Source organism: Amborella trichopoda, chromosome 1 (genome assembly GCF_054954075.1).
Source record: "Amborella trichopoda isolate Santa Cruz 75 chromosome 1, AtrichopodaSantaCruz75HAP2 v2.0, whole genome shotgun sequence".
In the NCBI taxonomy this organism is placed as follows: domain Eukaryota; kingdom Viridiplantae; phylum Streptophyta; class Magnoliopsida; order Amborellales; family Amborellaceae; genus Amborella; species Amborella trichopoda.
In genome coordinates, this window is record NC_142336.1 from 49,645,511 (window position 1) to 49,668,139 (window position 22,629).

At 32.7% G+C, this 22,629-nt stretch overlaps 2 protein-coding genes across 2 annotated transcripts; one reads left to right on the forward strand and one right to left on the reverse strand.

Moving 5' to 3' along the window:
- Nucleotides 1–5,202: 5,202 nt before the first annotated feature.
- Nucleotides 5,203–9,729, forward strand: LOC18448883 (ras-related protein RABA2a). The gene is made up of 2 exons (XM_006858938.4): nt 5,203–5,595; nt 8,865–9,729. The coding sequence occupies exons 1-2, from the start codon at nt 5,431–5,433 to the stop codon at nt 9,348–9,350; spliced, it is 651 nt and encodes a 216-aa protein (XP_006859000.1). The 5' UTR covers nt 5,203–5,430; the 3' UTR covers nt 9,351–9,729.
- A 3,542-nt stretch (nt 9,730–13,271) lies between these two features.
- LOC18448884 (adenine phosphoribosyltransferase) lies at nt 13,272–16,420 on the reverse strand. Its single transcript, XM_006858939.4, has 2 exons — nt 14,864–16,420; nt 13,272–13,530 (listed from the first exon to the last, which is right to left on the reverse strand). Exons 1-2 carry the CDS (start codon nt 15,350–15,352, stop codon nt 13,363–13,365), a joined length of 657 nt encoding a protein of 218 aa, XP_006859001.3. The 5' UTR covers nt 15,353–16,420; the 3' UTR covers nt 13,272–13,362.
- Between the last annotated feature and the right edge of the window lie 6,209 nt (nt 16,421–22,629).

Here is a 22,629-nt window from a genome sequence, read left to right on the forward strand (position 1 = left end):
GAGTCAATTTTTTTGGTCTTACCCTGCTAATTCTTAATTTTTCCCCATTATACTGTTCTAATTTTTGAAATGGTCCAACTTTCCATATTAATGGCTATGTATTAATCTATCTCTCTACAATTACTTACGTATTTAGTATCCCCAAATTTGAAACTCTCAACATCATCTCATTTAGCACACTATTTATCTCTGTGTACGTGGTTTCTATCCCACATCCTCTCTCTACCCCACTTCTCTTTTACCCTTCTCTTTTTCTTCTATATTAATTGTCTAATATTATTTTTACACCAATTATATATTTTTGTTTAAATATTATAAGATATTCTGTTAATTATAAAGTACTACTTTGATGGCACATCTATTAATTATCTCACCCTTATCTATCCTATATTAAAAAAATATTTGCTTTTTCTCCTCTTTATGTACATGCCCTCTCTCGTTCTCTCAATACTCTTTTTTATCATAATTAAATAAGTATAATCATTAATTTATTATAAACATGTTAATTATAGTTTTATTATGAATACAATGATCACTATGAAGCACTATTTAAATTTTAACTTAATAGTGTTAATCTATTCTAATATTGCAGTGATAGTTATATAAATTTGTGTATAACTGTTCTATTTTTGACAATGTAATTTATCAATAATTATCTAAATTCTTATAACTAATTACTTTATTATAATAATTAATTGTAATTGTTATAATGTTCAAAATTGTAATACATATAGCTGGAATTAATTATACAAAAAATACAATTGAAATACATTACAAAAGGGAAAATTATATATATATGTATCCATTATATTTACTGGTATTATGAAAATACCTTCAAGTTTCCGTTATTACACTTATATTCGCTTTTTCACTATTGTAAATGATTTTTTTTAAAAAAGACAGATATGCTCATTTTCGGTTTTTCAAAAACTGAAATGGGCTTGAATTCGGTTTTTGAAAAACCAAATTTGTCTTTCTCTCTCTCTTTTACCTTGACATTCTCCATCTCGCTCTATCAACTCTATAGACATTGAAAGTCTTGACATGGATATTCCAGATACCAAACAAATAGAAATGCATATGAGACCATTTACTCCAAATGTAAGGAGGTCACAATCATCATTGATTGTTAGATTTAAAATTTTGACAATTGATGATATGTTATTGTTTGGACACAAAATCCAAAATAAAATTTCTCGAATGTTGTGACACATTTTCATATATTAGATTTCACATCCAATGGCTCTATGTGATGATGACTTCCTTGTACAAAAAATAATCTGTCTCATAATATACAATCCCTAAACAAATCGATGAATACTTGGTAATTTTGAAAATAGATAGTCCAGATAATGGGTTAGGTTCACTATTTTTTAGAACTTGAAATCATTTTTTTTTAAAATCTCCATATCTGTATATTTTGAGGTTGAAATGATCAATTGGAAGATTTTTCAACATTGAAATTTTCTTGTGGATGTTGTAGTGCGCCTTAATTTTATAGTATGATATTCAAGCCTTGTATAAACTTTTTTCTTGATTCAGTATTGAATCATTGACCTTTCAAGTTTTGTAAATTTGGATCAAGTATTTGAAAAGCACATTGGTGGACTTGGCATCCAATTGGGCTTTTCTGGTAGCATCCATCTCTAACGGCTATTAAAGCTCTCAAACGGAAAAATGAGGGCAAATCTTGAACCAAAAATGGCAAAATTCTAATCTTGGTTGTTGCTCTTCAAAATTTTCTAGCAACTTTTTGAAAATTTCATTTGCAAGCCACTGCAAATCTTAGGAGTGCCTAAGTATGTTACCATTTACACGATCATACAAAAGATATGATCATGAGCGTTATCACCAGCTAACCAATTGATGGACGGTCAGGATCAACTTGGGGCTCTAAAATTTCCAAATTGATCTCTACCTTTAATTTTCTATACAAAGTTTTATGAACTTAAATAATAGAAAAGAAAATAAATAATATAAGGGATTATATACTATGAGACTATTTTAGGGTAGTGATTTCATTCAACAGTTGTATTATAGTATAAATATAACGACATTTCTAAAAAACCATGTTTATTCGTACAACCTAAAATATTGCAAACACATTCTCTTCATCTCAATAATCAATCTCAAAAAAAAATAAGTTCAATTTGATCGCTAGATGTGGTCAAAATGAGTCCCCTCCAAATATGAATATAAGACCATTCATTTGGTGAATTTCAAGATCTTAGCCTTTATAAACTCAAAATCTTTTTTTTTTCTTTCTTTTTAACATTGTTCATCTAATGATGATAAAGCCATCCAAAAATATTGGAAATGAAAAAATCATTCTAAAGCCTAGATCTAAGTATCTCAGCAAAATGAATGGCCTATGTTAATTGGGCTAAAAAAATACTTTCTAGGTTATGTTTTCAAATTTTTCTTTTTTGTGATTGTTTATTAGAATGAAAAGAGTGTATATGTCAAAAGGAAAAAATTTATATAAGGATGCAACCTTATAATATAGAACTAAGGATGCACCTCAAAAATCCATCGGAAAGGTCGTTTTAATGTTGAAAAACCCTTTGATTGATCATCTCGACATCGAGATGTATGACCATGAAAAATAAAAAGACTTTAAGTATCAGAAATAGTGCATTTTACAACATATTATCTACACTATCCATTTTCAAGATTTTCATATGTTTATAGATCTACTTGATTTTAACCATTTTTAAAATTTAAAATTTTATGATTAGATATAAAAATAGATTTTGAGATAATCCTAAGAACATTTTACATCAAAATTATATACCATGATAAAATTTGAAGGTGCACCTTACCTCTATAGCTACGGATGCATCCGTATGCCAGCTGCACCCATTTCAAAATTTGGATAAAACAAATGGCGATAACATGGTTTTTGAAGATTATTGCGTTATACTACTATACAACCGTTGCTTGAAATCATTGTCCTTTTACCTTTTGGTATAAAGAAGTCACGATTGCCTATAAGTTTATAACCATTAGATGTGAAAATTGACAGCTTAGGAACATCACAAAGTTAAAAAAAAAAAAAAAAAAAATTGATAATATATTCCCTCAATTTCACATCCAATAATTAAGATTACTCGTGACCTTGGCATACTAAACATAAATGGTCTTAATGTTTTTCTAAATTTTAAATTCTGGCCATGTTTTGTTGAGTAAAATGATCATTCTAAAATAGAAGAGAGAGAAATTGGAGGGTAAATTTTGATTCATATAATATGGTGTGATTGTGAAAGTGAGGATCGCAAACCGTGCACATGCTACCGCCGTTGGCTTGCCATTCGAGCAACGAAATATAATTGATTTGTGGGCCCAAATTTATTTGAAAATGGCTCAAATACCCTCACTTTAAATAAACATTTCTTTGAAATTTTATGAAATGAGTAAACTCAAAGTCGAGCAATTCATAGATTCAAAAATTGATATGCTACAAATTTATTAGTTTCCAAATTGGGTCTCTAGAACTCGAAAAGCATAAAATTATATGAAATGAGAAAACTCAAAGTCGAGCAATTCATAGATTCAAAAATTGAAATGCTACAAGTTTATTAGTTTCCAAATCGCGTCTCTAGAACCTCACCCGCCTTTTTAGTGAATCAAGAGGAAGGCATTGCATTAAAATTTGTGGAAGCATTACATTCATCTGTCGGCCCACAGGAGCATACTGTACATTTATTATCAAAAAATTATTTTTAATGTAAAATTTTCGAGACATGATCTCTGCATGACGATTTTCCACATGAAATCTCAAATTCAAAAACAACAAGGTATTATTTTCAAAAGAAAAAAAAAAATGTTTGAGTTCTTACACAACCATCCAAAAATTATAGGGGTCTCTTATCAATGATCCATTGGCGTGGGTCGAACAGATCCACATAGAGTATGTGCGATTTTTCTTATTAAAATGTTTAAGGTTAAAGAGGTTACATTCCTAAACTTTAATTTCTTAAAAGCACTTTTATTTAGGGTTTCGCCCGAAGAAGTGGATTGATAATCTTGCTCATGTCGATCATATAACTTTTGCATAGTTTATGACCACCTTATTTGCCCCCTAATATTAATATTGTTTTCGATATGGTATGGAATGAGGTTGGTGTAAGGTGTCAATTTTGTCGAAAAATGCGGTTTCAGTGCTGAAAAGTAATGTGATCATATGAAAATCTATTGCACCCCCATTTACAAAATTTAAAATTTAAAAAATGATATAGATCGAGCAAATTTATAAATATTTAAATTTTGTGAAATTAGACTGTCCAAATAATATATTATAAAATATATTATTCACATGACTTAAATTTAAAGGTTGTTTTAATGTTGAAAGGCCCTCATCTCGACATCGAGATGTATGAATATATATTAAGAAATAAAAAATTTGGAGTTCCAGAATAATGTATCTTGCAACACATTATCTAGACAGTATGTTTTCAAGATTTCCATATGTTTATAGATCTACTTGATTTTAACTATTTTTTAAATTTACAATTTTATAATTAGATATGAAAATATATTTTAAGATAATTCTATGAATTTTTTATATAAAAATTACATGTTATGATAAATTTTGGAGGTGCGTCTGGATTGTTTAAGGTTGCAACCATATAGCAACCATATTTTATATATATATATAAAAGTTATATATAAAGTTGCAACGTTAAAATGTAGAATTACAAATACACCTCAAAATTCTATCAGAAATGTTGTTTTAATGTTAAATAAACCCTCTAATCGATCATCTCGGCATATTTTTGGACCGTCAATTTTCAAGATTTTTTAATTTTTATAGATTTCTTGGATCTACACTATTTTTTAAGCTTTAAATTTTATTATTAAAAATAAATATATAATTTAAGTTAATGACAAGAGTTTTCAATATTGAAACCATGTTTCTCATACTATCTGAAGCTGAAGCTGCACTTTGTTTTGATTGTTTAGAGCCTCGGCTCCATACCAAATCGTCCTCGTGCAACTAAAATTCGGTCCCTCCAAAATCTCATATTCCTGGGCAGGAGGGGCGTGAGATTCGAATCGCAAGCCTTCTTTTTACCCCCCCAAAACAATAAATAAATTAAAGAAAAACATTACTTATTAACAGAGAGATCATTAAGACCATGACATATCGATTGAACTTAATATAATATGTTTAAGCTTCTCTATTTATTTTGAAAACTCAAAGAGAAAAAAACCCATTTAAGTCGCCAGAGTAGAGAGAGAAACTACTGCGCCCATTCCCATTTGGATCTCTCTCTACGCAGGGGAGCCAAAAGGGGAACAGCACGCCACTCTCCATTTCTTCCTTTCTTTCTCTTTTTATTTGTTCTCCTAGATCTGCATAGAAGTCTTATTTTTCTTTTGATTTTCTTTTCTTTTTCTTTGGATTTTACTTTCTTTGGTTGAAATCAAATGGCAAGGAGACCAGATGATGAGTATGATTATCTTTTCAAGGTGGTTTTGATTGGAGATTCAGGTGTTGGGAAGTCTAATCTTCTCTCTAGATTTACCAGAAATGAGTTTTGCCTTGAATCCAAGTCCACTATTGGGGTTGAGTTCGCTACTCGAACTGTTCAGGTATGGCCTGTTTCATATTTATTGGGTTTTTTTTTCTTATTTATTAGTTGGTTTCTTTTAGATATCTCACTATGTCTCTTCTTTTCTCCTTATCTGTTTTTATGGGTTTTTGTGAGCACATCAAAGATGGGATTTAATGAATTTGCTGATACTTATTAGAAATGCTTGTTCTTTTATCATGTTAGATCCATAGATTATTCCTGCATATTCCATTACAATTGCATTGGATCAGATACATCGGGTTTTGTTTTCTGTTATTCTTTTGGAATTGTTTAGATGGGGTTGTTGTGGTTTTCAGAAATGTTGTGAAATGGTGTTTGGACAATTTAGATGGCTAGAATGCTGCTCCCTTTTATTTAAATTTCGAGATCTGCCTTTGTGTAGTTGTTTTATCCTTCCTTTTGGTATCATAGTTTTTAACTAATGCATTAGTGGTTGGTATGCTTTACTTATACTTTTAGGAGTATTATCTGTGGTATTTATAGGTTATAACTTGATTTATTCATCTCTGATGGTGGACATCCCGATTTGTGATGCTTTGTTGCTTCATAATGTGCAATCTCATAATAATGTATTTTTTATGATTTATGGGTTGATTTAATCCTCATAACTCGTCATCTGTGCTACAATGGGCTTTCATTTGTGAAAGTTTATTCTGTTTGTAGTACATATATGTGCTTATGAGTTCATCGATGGAGAAACCCCTCCTTTGGATCTTGATTTGAACATTTTCTTATTTGAATGGCTGGTACCAAGTTAGGGGCATAGAGAATAATAACTAGGATCTACTCTCCAAAAACTGATCGATTACAGTCAGTGGGAATTAGTTAATTGAATTTGGGAACTAATATAGTGATCACATTTTATTATCTGGCTTGAATGTGGTGATAATAGCGCAATCAAAGTTACTGAAATTTTCTGTTCTGCCTAATGGAGAAGATCGGGAACAATTTTGTGAAGACAGAACTTAAGGGGCATATTGATCCCCTGCTTTTCTTTTAAAATGAAGGACAAAGAAGCAGAAGGAGTATAAATTAGTAAAACTTGCCAAGAATCAAAATATCAGGGAAACGAGAAATAGTTTAGATCACCATATTTAGTAATTTATTATTAACACTTGTATGAAACTTATTAATATCCAAAATATATATAAACATTTAGATGTGCTTGAGCACATACAGCATACACAACACAGTTATATCACCTCTTATATTGAAAATTCTAGAAGATTTGTTTTATATGTACTGTGTAATATGATTTAACGTACAATTAGTTTTCCATATTTCATGGCACGTGCTCTTTACACAAAGTATCACTTTGTTTTAAGGATGCACATTCCATCCTTAGAGTTAGACAAACAAAGAGTGAGCATTGCTGCAGCCATGCTGATGATATATGAATTTAACTCTCATCATTGTTGTGTGAGCAATGGTGTTGCCTACTCAACACCATTGCCCATGCGATTGGCTGCATCACAGCTGCTTCAATCATCATTGGATCGGTTATGGTCGTTTTCATGACCTTTGTACTTTTGCAAGCTTGCATGACCTTTGTAGTAGTACAACCATGAGCTACATTATCTTATATTCATACTTTTCTTTGTTCATTTGAAAGGATCTTCGTCTGTCCCTTAACCTACTAAAAACATTCTCTTTTGTAACTATTCTTTAATTTGGTCCTCATGGTTATTGCTTTCTTATTTTTGTATATCCACACTTCCATACTTTTTATTGAGTTCTCTATCTCAGTGTTTCAAAACCTCGATTGGTGGGGTGGATCGTTTACCACATAGATCTATGTCGGATCGCTGGATTGGCTATCCGGATTGGTTTGGATCGGACTGAATCGGTGATCCAAAAAATATTAAAAAAGAAATAAATTAAATAAATAAATAAGAGCTTATGGGATGGGGGTTTAGGGAGGACCTAAGAAAATATTAGATAAGCTTAAAAACAAGAACAAACAACTATAAGAAGGGGTTTTAGTGGGGGACCAGGTTGGGACCCATACCATCCCGGAACCTGTTTGGTCCCGATCGGCGACTCGGATTGGGAGTCACTCGCTGTTAAACCACTGATCTTACATAACAATGAAGTACTTGCCTAGTTGGGATTTGAAACAACCAATTTTTATTGCTCAAATTTTTAAAGCATGTCTATTCCATTATATTGTTTCTCGTTTTCTTTTCTTTTGGAGAAAGGTTCAATTACATTGAAACTTCTAACATTTAAATTTATGAATTGAAATCTATAATTCATGAAATTATGGATGATTAATATATGACTCTATAATTTGACCTATGGCCCTGAATAAGTTATGAAATCAAATTTATTAATTAGTTAAAGTAAAGCTATACATATGGTCCTGGTGAATATTAGAGTCTACTAGGTTTGAGTTGTGTCTAAGAAGCATATGGTGGTACTCTAGATGTAATGAGTGACAAATACCTCTAGAGGGGGAACACTCTCTGTAGGATCACCTCTACTAGTGGAGGACCCATGTCAAGGACCTTACATGACCTCTACAAGAAATTGTGTGCTACAAGAAGAAGTAACAGGGGACTTGTTTTGTAACTGGCCCTTATGATGGGGACTTTGTATGTTATGTACAAATAGCATGAGGAGATCAGAACAAGTTTATCACATGAACATGGTGGAGCATTTGCAATGACTCAAGCGTCTGTTTGATCTAGCTCCATCCACTTCTTCAAGTGGTTCACTCCATGGTTTGAACATACCTGAGATTTCATCTATCACTGATTGAATTCTGAGCTCTATAGCTAGCCAGGCATCAATTCCCTGCAAAAGGGACTCCTCTGTTATTTGATTCATTTGAATTCTAATTATTGTATAACGTCCGTCCATTAATATTGAGGCAAAGCGACAAATTTTCGAAGTACTTATAATGTGGGATCTTTAGACATTTCTGTTGTATAGTTTGCATCAACAATCTCCTTTGCATTTAGTAATGTTGCACATATCACTGATGATCCCTGTTTCTGGATGCTGATCCATGGAGATTGCCTTGTTTTTATTTGGTTTTTCTCTGTCAATGAGCATTAAAGGTTTCGAGCCAAAGCTGAAGAAGACCAAACCAAACTTGATCATTTTAGAATGCTTCCTTAAAAAACACAAAAACATTTCAAAATATTTAGTTATTTTAGAGAGTTCTAGGAGAGTAGGCATGACATCCTGACTACATTTGCATGTTTGTGCGTATCCAAAACTGTCTCCTGGTGTCTCTTTCACCATGACATGCTTTTTTTCTAGGTTGAGGGCAAGACTATAAAAGCACAAATTTGGGACACAGCTGGGCAAGAGAGATACAGAGCAATTACAAGTGCATACTATCGTGGAGCAGTGGGTGCATTGCTTGTTTACGATATAACAAAGCCTACCACCTTTGAGAATGTTGGGCGTTGGCTAAAGGAGCTTCGAGACCATGCCGACTCCAACATAGTGATAATGCTTGTTGGTAATAAGTCTGATCTCAAGCATCTTAGGGGTGTGGCCACTGAGGATGCTCAAGGCTTCTCTGAGAAAGAAGGATTATCATTTTTGGAGACCTCAGCTCTTGATGCTACCAATGTGGAGAAAGCTTTTCAAACCATATTGGCTGAAATTCATCGCATAATTAGCAAGAAGGCCCTTGCTTCTGAGGAGGCGGTGCCTACTGGAATCAAAGAGGGGAAGACCATTGTGGTCACCGATCAGGGGGCAACAACAACGAAAAGAGCATGTTGCTCTTCTTCATGAGAGGTTTAGACATGGTGGACTAGAGACTTTTTTCGCATTCTGGTTCTATTCTTATTTGTTTTCCTATCCTGGGGTTCACGTATTATGTTATTCTTTGTTTTTTCTTTTTCTTTTCCTTGGATTTTATGGTCTATCTTTCTGGGGGCATTTTGTTGTTTCTATTTTCGTTTTGTGAGTGTGTGTGTATGTTTTTCCACCATCTCTTTTCTAAATTGTAGGGATAGGCTGCTGTTTTCTATAGAATGAGTTCCTTGTGAAAGCAAATTTTCTTCTTTGTAGACATACCTTGTTCTTGTAGCTTCATTTGCTTAAACCCAACTATGATGTCAAAATATTCTTCTTTGGATTAATTTATAAGAATTAGATATATTGATTGCTCTCTCTCTCTCTCTCTCTCTCTCTCTCTCGTTAATCCAACCCACCTATTGTATTTGATTGTGGACTTAACTTTTGTTGCCACAGATTTGAGATGATGTTTTGGAAAATTGTAACAAAATTTGCTGTATTTAGAAAGGCCAAAATATAAGAGCATATTGTTTATTTACTTCTCACATTAAACCGAATCCAGGATTAATTTTAGGATCCCAAATTGGGGGATATAAACTCTTCAACATGATTTAACATTAAAAGATAAAGAGAAAAAAAAAAAAAAAAATCCAAATAGAACTCTATTCCATTGAAAGAAATGATCTCTCAAGATTGAAGAGAAGCTGTCTAAGTTTTCAAGGGTGAGATCCAAGACTTAAATTCAAATTTTCTATTTTGTAAATGATCAAATGGTCATTCTTAGGTGGTTCTTAAAATTTCAGATGTAGGTCTTTTGCTTAAGGGAGTAGATGTATGGTATTGATCCAGTGGGAACATGTGGGTTATGCAACTGGAAAATAAAATTATATTCGAATTGGGAGGGTATACTATGCTTATGCGGAGCAAACTTATCATTTGACCCTTTGGGTAAAAAATGTATATAGAAGGATCTTTGGATTCGAAAATTTGGGAACTAAATATCGGTAAAAATTGTATATAGAGTAATCTTTGGATTCAAAAATTTGGGATCTAAATATCATAAGATGATTGTTTTGAAAAAGAAAAATTGCATTTTGTGTGCTGACACTTTATCTTGTCCAAGTATTGGATAGTTATTGACTATAAAGAAATTATTTATCTATTATATATGGAGGTCACAATCATTTTCACTCATTAGATGTTAAATTGAATGGTTTGGGGTGAATCACAAAGTTTGAGAATTTTATTTTTGGAACTTTGTCTGTTCAATAATACTCTTACAACCACCCAATTTGAAACTTAAAGGATAAAAATGATTGTGACTTTCATGTACAAAAAATAATTGGTCTATTTGTAGGCAATTCTTACTATTTTTAGGTTCAAAGAGTGTGTTTCAAATCTTCTTTATTATTATTTTATAGTTGGGTCTGCGAATAGTAGAGGATATAGCCTTGAGGGCCCCTAGAAGTATCCGAAATACCCATAGCTTTTTTTTGCTCAAGGGAGTAAATAGATAATTTGCTCCGATGGATGTACAAAATCATATGATAACTCACAAAAGAGAAAATATATAAAGCCATCATTTACTTTTGGTACAACACAAACACCCTTGTCCATCCCATTTTAACTCAGGTGGTTATAATTGTCATTGACTAGACTTAAAATTTTAAAAAAAAATTATCAAATTTTATGACATATCCGTAGTCATCTGATTGGGCATCTAAAGGCTATAAGTAATTATGACTTTTAAGAAAAATAAATAGTCTCACAGTACAAAATCCCTAAAAAAGAGGTCTATAATATTTTGATGTTGAAAGTACTACACCTCAGTATCCCATTCTCAAAACCCTTGGAGATAAAAACCTTTGAAATTAAGTCAATTATCCACATATAATTAACAATTAATATTAGGGTGCGGTTTGTATAGAGCCGAAGCTCTAAATAATCAAATTAGAGCCTACCTTTAAATAGAGTCGAGAAATATGGTTTCAATACTATAAAGTTTTGTGATAGCTTTAAATTATATTTTTATATTTAGTTATAAAATTTAAAACTTAAAAAATAGTGCAAATCGAGCATATCTATAAAAAGTTGAAAATCTTGAAAATTGATGGTCCAAAAATGCGTTACAAGATGTACTATTTCCAAAACTTGAAATCCATTTTTTTCTCATGTCCGTGCATCTTGATGTCGAGATGATCAATTAGATGATATTTGGGTATCAAAACCACCTACTCTAGTGAAAATTTTGAGATAGGCTCTAATTTAATTGTTTAGACCCTAGGCTCTATGTAAACTTTTCCCTTAATATTATATTCATTTTAACTTTCAACAATTGCAATATGCGTATTCGAGGAGATTTTCAAATTTAAATAAAAATAGTCCATCTCTATAAATTCCCAATCATAACGCCAGTCAATACATAGGGCTATCTACCACGACCTCGCATCAAAATAACGGTCCCCTTGCATCACAGTAATGGTTAGAGCTTGAGGAGTATCAGACATTATTGGAATTATTGAATGATACATATTTGACTCCAAATATGGATGTTAGCTTTATTTGGAATATTACCCCTTCGGGAGATTTTTCGTTAAGTCAACCTACAATCTATTATTTTTTTATCGTTGGAGAGACTTGGATGCTGATTTATTCAAGATTAAGAATTGCATTTATTTTCTGATCGTTGGAGAGACTTGGATGCTGGTTTATTCAAGATTAAGAATTACATTTATTTTCTGATCGTTGGAAAGACTTGGATGCTGGTTTATTCAAGATTACGAAATTGCATGTGCTTCTTAAAGTGCAACTATTCTTATGGATTCTGTATCAAGATAAATTAGCACTTGTTGACAACTTGAAAAAGAGGGGATCTATTATCATCAATGTATGTATTATAAGCTAAGACAGTGATGAAACTTCGCAGCATCTTTTCCTCTCATGCTCTTTTATTACATATCTTTGGGATTGGGCTCGACAGTGCCTCAATCTGTCATTACCTTTGTCCCAAAATGTCAAAGCTCTTCTTAACCAATGGATCACACCCGATATTTCAATGATGGAAACTATTCTTTGGAAATCTATTTGAGTTAGCCTTATTTGGAATGAGTAAAATGAAAGAAATAGAAGAGTCTTTAATAGTATAAGTACGGATCTGTCTACATTAAAATCGAATATTTTGGCAGTTGCAGCTGATTGGTTCCTTGCACATAATAATATAGAATTTATTCCTAAAATTTTTATCATTAACAATCCCTTGGCAGTGACGACTATTGGTGTTACCACCAACACTTGTAGTGAGGTTTGGACACCACCATTAGTGAATTCCTTCAAACTTAATTGTGATGGAAGTTCACTTAGCAATCCAAAGCCAACTAGCTACGATGGACTCATCATAAGGATAGTGGATTTATTCCTAAAATTCTTATCATTAGTAATCCCTTGACAGTGGCGGCTATGGGTGTTATCACTAACAATAGTAGTGAGGTTGTTTGGATACCACCACCAGTGAATTTCTTCAGACTTAATTTTGATAGAGGTTCACTTGGCAATCCAGAGCCAACTGGCGATGGTGGACTCATCAAAAATAATTTAGGTCATATTATATTTTTTTACTCGGGTCTTTGTGGTATCACAACAGCAAATGAGACGGAAACACGAGATTTATTAGAAGGTTTGAAATTGCTATGCACTTTGGAATGGGGTAAGATGATCGAAAAAGACTCGGCAAATGTCATTGCCTGGAGTAAGAGAAAGGCTTATATTCCTTCGAGATTAAAGACTATTTTTTATCAAATTTGAGATATTTTGTCAACCTTTATAGCAACAGTTCAACATTTTTATAGAGATGTGAATAAAGATGCCGATGGTCTTGCCAAAGGAGGAGTCCTTATTCTCTTTCTATTGGTTATTTCATTTTTGTAATATTGTGTCTTTGCTTGAACATCTTGTAGTTTACATATGAATTAATGATAAGTCGTACGTTACCATTCAAAGAGCATTACTGTCAAAGATCGGAGTGATTTGGAGAGTGAGAGAAGTAATGAAGCATCATCTCTCTTCCCAATTTAACCACTGCATTCAAATCTTGCATACTCACTTCCATACAATCCCTTAACAAATCTCCCTCCGCCACCTCTCTTTGCAAAACCAGTATCGCTTCCCTCAAAGGCCCCTGCAACAATTAAAGGATGCAATTTCTGTAAGGGCTAGGCTGAAAATAAAAAATAAAGCGTGAGCTCGAAATCTCATTCAGGAAGTACTTTAGGCACAAGAAATTTATATGATGGCTCTAAAATTAATTTCTAGTACCGATGATGAAATATATAGTTTAAAAAAATATTATAGGATTTGTGAAACCATGAACCCTTAAAATTAGACCGTTTAGATGATGTGTTATAATATATATATTTTTAGGGCTTCAAATTTTAATTTTTTTTTCTAAAACTATAACGGTCAAGGTCGGGATGAGTCAACGTCATGATATCAATTTGAAAGATTTCTACACCAAAACTACCATTTTCGTTTTGATGTGCAACTTTACTTATTTCGATAACCTATCAAAATGTTTTTCATAATAACATCATCCAAGTCTTACTGCAGGTTCAGGATTCATTATAAGTTTATTATAAGTTTAGGCAAAATTATACATTGGTTATCTACCTAACACAAGGCCTTTTTATCTAGACATGGACGGATTAAGGGAAAAATTAGGTGTCACACCAATAGCCAATAAGATGAGAGATAGTAGACTTAGATGATCTGACCATGTGGAGCGCTAATCCTAATCCAATACAACACCAGCTAGGAAGGAGTGATGTAATTCAAATAGAATGTGCTCAAAAAAGGCGAGGGAGAGGCCCAAAAAGATATGGTTAGAAGCCATCAAAAGAGATTCAAAGAATTATAGCTCCATTGAAGGTATGACCCGAGAAAAGATTTCAGGAGAATAGCTTCACTAAAGGGCAGAATAGCAGATCAGGATTCAATTAATTGGAAAAAGGCTATGACGATGATGATGATGATCACAACCTTATCCCAATGATTTGGAGTCGCTATATGAATCATTTTCCTTCATTTTTTTCTATATAAAAAAATCATGTGGGTGATTTCCTCCATTCTTTTCTATATAAAAAAATCATGTGGGTTCAAAGATTAGTGAGAAAGCCCACCACAAGGGCCCTCAAATATACATTTTACTTATGGGATTGTATACAAAGAGAACTATTTACCTTTGATAAAAGGCGGTTACAATACCTTACAATCAATTAATGTGAAATTTGATAGTTTGAGAAAATTTGTTTTGGAGTTTGAGTTTGGTCAATGGAATAATTGCACCAACCCAATTTCGCATCCAAGGCTCAAGATAAATGCGACCACCTTGATATAAATGGTCTCGTTCTATACTTCCCTTTACTTATAACTTGTATGCAAAGAGAACCATTTTACTTTATTAATTTCGAACAATTTAAAATAAAAATCCAAAAGAAAGAAGAGATATTACGCACCGATCTAGTGAAGCGGAGGAGGAGCCTTTTAAAGAAGGATTTAAAAGCACCTAAAATCCTCTCATAATTTCTGGAAACCCAAACTGGCTTATCCAATTGGGTACCCGTCCCCGAAACCTGCGAGAAAGCCCTGGTGATCTCCTCCATCTCCTTCGCCGCCTCGAAGAGATCGGACGGTCGAAAATCGCCTCCTCTCCACGCGTAGTTCTGTGCGTAATCCCAGGCCATCGACCAAACGCCTCCGGAGAATCCCATCCGTCCGTTTAGCATCTCGGCCATCCTCCTCGCTCTAGCAGAGCCGTCGATGTCCCCCCTCGAAGCCCTAGCGTTGGCCACTCTGGTCATGAGGGAGCTCGAAAGAGAAACGAGGGTTTGGAATTGGCGGATTCCAGCGAAGCCTAAGCCAGAGACAGGGAAAATCACCGGGAAAAGGAGAAAGAGAAGGAGAACTCGCCGGAAAGTTCGAGATAGAAGAGTTCTGATCCCCATTTTTTCTTGGATCTTTTCCTAATCCTGTCGAGGAAGCTGCCGGCAATTCAATTTCCCGGCTAATCCTGAACTTAATTGAGGAGTTGGGCTTCTCTTTTCTTTTTTTCTTATATCTTGTTTTAGGGTAAATACCGGGCGATACCTTGCTATATGGGGATTGAATCTTTGTTCGGTTCGTTGCTTACTCACGCGGGAGCATAGTGTTTAGGAAGATATTCTTTATATAACAATTTGAGATAAAAGTATTTTGAATAAACATAATTTTATGTCAAAATTTGACTGGGGGATTCTCACGTTAACTTTGGGAGCACATGTAAATAGAAAAAGTATGCAAAGAGACACTTATTACCGTGGGTATAATAAAGCCACAATTATATTTTAAATCGGATGGCTAATAGTGTGTACTAAGCTTAATTGTGTTTAAAAACTTTCTCCCACAGGCCGAGTCATCCAATTTAATATTCAATGGTTAAGCCAAGTCATCCAATTTAATATTCAATGGTTAGGATGGATTGTGACCTCTTTATAATAAAAATAAATGGTCGTACAATTTATTATCCCTATAAAATATGAGCGGAAAATTTTTTCTTCTTTAGGTGGGGTTAGGCACTAGTTTGAGGTTGCTCATGTGGGGACCTAAAAATACTCATACACAATTAAATGTACACTCGGAAATTTGTTTCATCGGGGTTGGACCGCATTGTCTATGTGGTCAAGAAAGTGTAAAGCATCCTTTTTAAAGATGGGTGCAAGTATGTGCTCCATATAAAAACAATGGAAACCACCGGTCCAAAGGTTTTCTTTCTAGAAAATCTATTTCTAGTTTTTAAATTTAATTTATTTTTTCATATTCATGATCTCCATATTAGAGATTACATGTCTTTAAAAATTAAGTTATAAAGTCCATCTCAAAAATAGATTTATTAAGAGGTCCACATTTCTACATATGCGGGTTTGGCCGCATAGAAACCAGGTCCTTTCTTATTTGGGTGATATTTGTATAAGCTGCCCACCTTATATTATACAAGTAAGATGCACCTCAAATTTTACTAGAAGATGTGGTACCAATGTCAGAAAACTTAAAATGGTTTAAAGATTCATGTTCAGCTGCAACCATAGTTTTCAAACTCAGGCGAGTCGAATCGGCCTCGCCCTATTGCTGAGGCTGAGGGCCCCCGAGTCCATGGTACAGTAGCTGATGGTGCATTGAGTGTACAAGAATCGCTAAAAAGAATGGAAGACTCGGTTCAAGAAACATGAAACTTGCCCGATTTTTCGCTATTAGCGGATGAAACTCGTTTTTTATAATAGGGAAACTTTTGTAAACTGAAAATCCAAAATTTGAGAGTGATTTTGATCAATTTTTGGAACCTTTTCATGTTTTTAACATCAATATTATCTCTATGATAGGATTTGGGTTCATCAAAACCCAAATTGAACAACAATTTGTCGAGAAATTATCGGGTTTTTAGGGTTATTCTTGCATGAAAAAAAAATCCGTCAATATCTTCCGTTCTCTCTTATTTATCCATGAAATTGATTTATTTTGGGTTTTTTTTCAATCTAATGAAGTTATCTACAAAAGCCCTCTGCTAATTTTCGTGTTTATCAAGCTTAATCACCTTAAATTTATGGTTTTAGGGTTCTATAAGTGATTTTTCTTTTTTCCGCCAAACTTCATTGTTCTTGTTGATTCCTATACCAAAGCAGAATATTTTTGGCTTTTTTTAAGCTTTTGAAATCAGCTTCAAGAGCCCTATACAGATCAGTGGTTTTAGTTCTACATCGTCGACTGCTTTCGTGCATCAGAGAGGTACATCGTTAGTCTGTGAAAAAATCACCAATTATATTATTTCTCTCTAATTACTTAGTAATTTTTTGTGATTTTTAATTTATTTTGAAGCTTTTGAAATCATCTTCAAAACCTCTATATAGATTAGTAGTTTTTTTTTCCAATATTGACTGATTTAGTGCATCATAGAATTAATATCGATGAACAATCAAAAAGTTGTAAAATCTAATATTTTTCTCTATTTTATCAACAATAATATTCCAATTATTATTATTTTTTTACGATATTGAAATAAATTCACCCCATTTCACTCATTTCTTTCTAGTGCATTTTGTGTTTTGATTTATTAAAGACATGCATGTTAGATGGAATTTTGTCATGGAAACATATTTCTTTATTGAACAAGAGAAATTATTAAAAATAGTCATATTTAATTAATTTCAAAAACCAATGTTACTTTTGCTAGAGTGTGTGTGCATTTTTTTTTCTTTTGGGGTTTCCAGACATCCCTATATGCAAGATTTTTATTTTTATTGTTTTTTAAGAGTTATAAAAAAAAGAGCTTTAAAGAAAGTAGTAATTATGAAAAAAATGAGGGTCATTTTTTAGAATTCACGAGAAGTAAGAATTTGTTTTCTAAATAGTTAAGATATAAAGAATTCTAAAAAAAATGTAGCCCCTTCCCCCCAATCGAACTCAATACCTCTTATAGACTCGCGCAGCATAAATTGTTTTTTTAAGAGAGTCATAGAAAAAAAAGATCCAAAATAAATCCAAGCCATAAAAAAATATAAAGTTAAAAAACATTATTTTTAATAGATTTATAGAAAACATAACTTCAAAATAGAGCCAAGTCATTGAGAAATAAAGACCAAGGGTACTAACCAATTTGCCACACATAACCGTAGTAACAATGGTGGCCGCCATTTTACATAGAGCTATTCTTTATTTGCTCTAAAGAAAAAAAAACCGGTGTAACAATGGTTGCCTGCATTTATATAAAGCTAGTCTTTATTTGCTCTAAAGAAAAAATAACCGGTGTAACAATGGTGGCCTTTTATTTAAAAATAATGGTAAAGCAAAAAATGAAACATAACGATGACCTTTTTTTCCGTGAAAACCGTGTAGGTTTATGACGCGCAATTAGAAATTCTTTTTTGTCCTCTATATACATATAAAGTCGAGATGATAAATTGGAAAGAATTCTTTTTTGTCCTTTATATACATATAAGGTCGAGATGATAAATTGGAAAGTTTACCACCTTCAAAACGTTCTTACTATTGTTTTTTTAGATGCACCTTACTTTTACAATATAAAGTTGCAATTTTATATAAAATTTTTCCATTATTATTATTATTTATTTATTTATTATTTATTTATTTTTATTTTTTGCAATTTGGATTTTGTGCAGCTAATCCAGAAGTCATGATATGTATAACAGTTTATAGGTGTGGTGGGCTTAAATAGTACTTACAAAGATTCTCACTGTCTCGTATTTTATCGGCACCTCATTACATGTGTTCTGTCTCACTAAAATCTTCACTAAGAAACTTATACTTTCCAACTTTCATAATTGCTATTTCTCTTTTATTCTTTGATGAGTTATTTTTATCTCTTGAGAAATTATTTTTGAAATCTTCCTTATCATCTCCATTAATGCCCCGTGAGTGGTATGGTGGTGTTTTTCACCGCTTATCCACATTAGAAGTGGGGAGGGATGCTCTCTAAAGCTTTTCAAAGCTCTCGCTTTGAAACTTTTTTTGGAGCCAATTGGTTAAAATTACTTCAATATTTGAATCAATTTTGGCCTTTAATAGAGGAGAATAACGGACCAAGATTTATGTAGCTAATCTCAATTAATTAGAAAAAATTATGAAGATGATGATGATAGCTTAAATCGATTATGGATCTAGTATTGAATTTTTAACATGAGTGCTTCCTAAATATCCTCTACATAGGCACATGTTATGAATAAATGATCATGATCTTTGATTTGGGCTTTACATCAAATTAAAAAACAGTTGTTACATTCACGAAAACCCTATTTGCACTCTATCAGTGGTTAGAATTTTTGCTTGACAAGCTAACCCTATGAATCAAGAGACCTAGGTCCCTATTTGCTTAATAATAAAAATGAAGCAAAGGAAGAAATACAGATAGAACAAGTCAAACTCAACAATTGTCCTTTTATTTTTATTTTATGGTGAAATTCAATCTTACAGCACTCATAGGCCTCTTGTTACTAGGAGCACCTCAGTCTAATTGATTATATTAATAAAAAGAGAAAATTACGCCAAAAATAAGAGAATATAGTATATTCAATATACTATTGTGCAAGACTTATGGCCTCAATGAGGATGGCACTTAATAGTAGAATAGCGAATTAGAATTCTTACAGCCGACCCCAAATAATTGGAAAAAGTCTCTAATGATGGTGACGACTTTTCTGCATAATAGTTTTATCTTTCTTTTGCTTCAAATTCTTCATCTAAATCTCGATTATTTTGTTCGTCTATGGCTTTATGAGCGCTCTCAGTTATTGAGATGCTCTCTCCTCTCCTTATGGAATTCTTATCTATCTATTTTGTTCTCTCTTTATACAAACCATTCAAAATCATATTGAGAGGGAACAATTAGTAGGTATAGGCGATTGGGCGTACTAGTGAAAATTGATGGTACGGATGAGATCAAACCCGAAATCAAAGAGGAGAGTTGCCGTGAGGCTGGTGATTGTAGAGCCCAAAGTTTATATTAGAAATATTTTTTGCCTTTTAGAGAGAGAGAGAGAGAAGAAAAGTTATCTATTTATAAATGAAGCTTTGTACCTTTTTTTTTTTTTGTATCTTCCTCTCTCTCTGTTCCCATTTTCATAGAGAGAAGGATGACTAACGTTCATCTTTCTCCAACGGGTCTTTGAGAAAAAGTTTTCTTAGATCTCAGGGATATTCTTCCAACTCATCCATATGAACGTTGGAGAATATAGATAATTATGGATAATTATAATAAAACCCAAAATTATAGGTTAAATCATACGAGCTCATGGCCATACGTATCAACATCTCCCACTTAGATATGACGGCCGAGCATAATAATAACTCACATGCATACTCCCACTTTTGAGTATGACTTTTAAGAAAATATCTTGTCATGTGGTTTTTTTCACGTTTTTGCGGATATACTTCTCATAACAAATATCCATCATAAGGATTTTTACGTTAATGTGGATTTTTCACTTATTAAAAACCTGATTGACTTAAGTTTTTAAGTCTCATTAAACTAGTGTCCTTAGACAGTAGTTCAACACTTAGGCATTTTGTTAATGGATCAAAGATCATATTTGATGAGGGCAAGTAACTAATAGTTACTTCACCTTTTTCAATTATATCCTGAATGTAGTGGTATTGGACATCTATGTCTTCCTTTAGAGTTATTTGCTCCACTTTTAATTAATTTAATTGAATCTTGATTATCATAAAATATTTGGATCGGTTCATCAATTATTTGCAGCTTTAAGTCATATATGAAGTGTTTTATTCAGACGGCGAAAGTACATAAAGTGTTATATGCAATGTATTCTGCTTTCTGTGTGTAGCTAGCTACACACCTTTGTTTCTTGCTAGACCAAGAAACAGCTACCCCTCCAAAGAGGAAAACATATCCTGAGGTGGACTTACTATCGTCCTTATCCCCAGCAAAATCTGTATCTGAATATCATATAACTTAAAGCTTATCTGCTTGAAAACACAATTTTAGATGCTTTATTCTATTTAATGTACCTTATAATTCTTTTTACTGCTTTCCAATGAGTTATGCACTAACAAGTCCTACGGTATAACTCAAATCTGGTCTTATGCATCTTACTGCATATACCAAGCTATCAATAGCTTGTGCATATGGAACATTAGGTTTTTTTGTCCTTCTACTGAACAAGTCTTCCTAGACAACTTTACTCCCTTTTTAATATGAGTGGACAATGATTTATAATTTTCCATATGAAATTTTTAAAAAACCGAGTCAAGATATCTTTTTTGGCTCAAGCACAACATTTTTTATTTTCTATCTCTAATTATTTTTATGCTTAGAACATAAGATGCTTCTCTCATATCTTCCATCTCAAATCAAGAAGAAAGCCATGACTTAGTCTTATCATTCATTTCTAAGTCATTTCATGCTATTAGGATATCATCTACATATAATAAAAATATTGTGAATTTGCTCCCACTTTTCAAGACATACGCACAATGATCCAATCTATTTCCTTCATATCTCATCTATAGGATGGTATCATGAAATGTTAAGTACTATTGTCTTGATAATTGTTTTAAACCATATAAAAACTTATTTAATTTGTATACTTTATTTTTTTAGCCTTTAATTATGAAGTCATCATGTTGCTTCAGGTAAATGGTTTCCTTTAGTTTATCATTCAATAATGCAATATTTACATCCATTTGGTAAAGTTCTAGATCATAATATGCAACGATTGTCAAATTAGTCTAATGAATATAAACGTTGCAACTGGAAATAAGTGTCGACATAGTTGCCCTTTTTTTGGGTAAAACCTTTTAAATTTATCAATAGATCAATCAGATTTTAACTTATTTTTAAGTACCTATTAGAACCTATAGGTTTCCTATCTGATGATAAATCTCATAGATGCTAAACTTTATTTTTCCCAATAGAATCTAATATTTATCTCATGGCATTAAGCCATTTTTTATATTCTTGTGACTTCATAGCATCAATGAAGTCAAAAGAGTCATGAATTTCATCTAGGTCAATACAGTTGTCTATCTCCTCACTCATATTGACATAGAAATTATCAAGGTATAATGGATGAGCTCTAGATCTCTTTTGACCACTTAACATTAGGTATGTGGGTATTTCAACATCATCATATTGATCAGGGTTATCCATATCCACTGTAAGTAGTGGTTCTAAGTCATTTATGATATTAAGTGGATTATCATTATCCGCTACAGGTATGTTTTTTTCAATAAAATCTTTTAGGAACTCAATATCTCTGCTTTCAATGAGTCCCTTATCTTTATGATAAATCGATATCCCTTTGAACATTTAGGGTATCCTATAAAATTACAAACTAGAGTTTTGTTTTCTAACTTATTTCTATGCTGATATGGAATTAGGACATGCGCAATCAACCCCCACTTTTTTAAGTTGGTTAGATCAGATTTTCTACTTGTCCACAGTTCATAAGGCGTAAAATCTATTACCTTAGTCGAAACCCTATTAAGAATATACATGGATGTACTTATTGCTTATCCCCAAAAAGTCTTAGGCAGATTAACATGACTCATCATGGATCTAGTCATTTCTAAGAGGGTTTTATTACGCCTTTCAATTATTTTATTTTGTTGTGGTGTATTAGGCAAAATGGTATGTCTTTTAATACCAAATTCTTGGCAATAAGTATTGAAAGCTTCGGATGTGTATTCACCTCCCCTATCAGTTCTAAGAACTTTG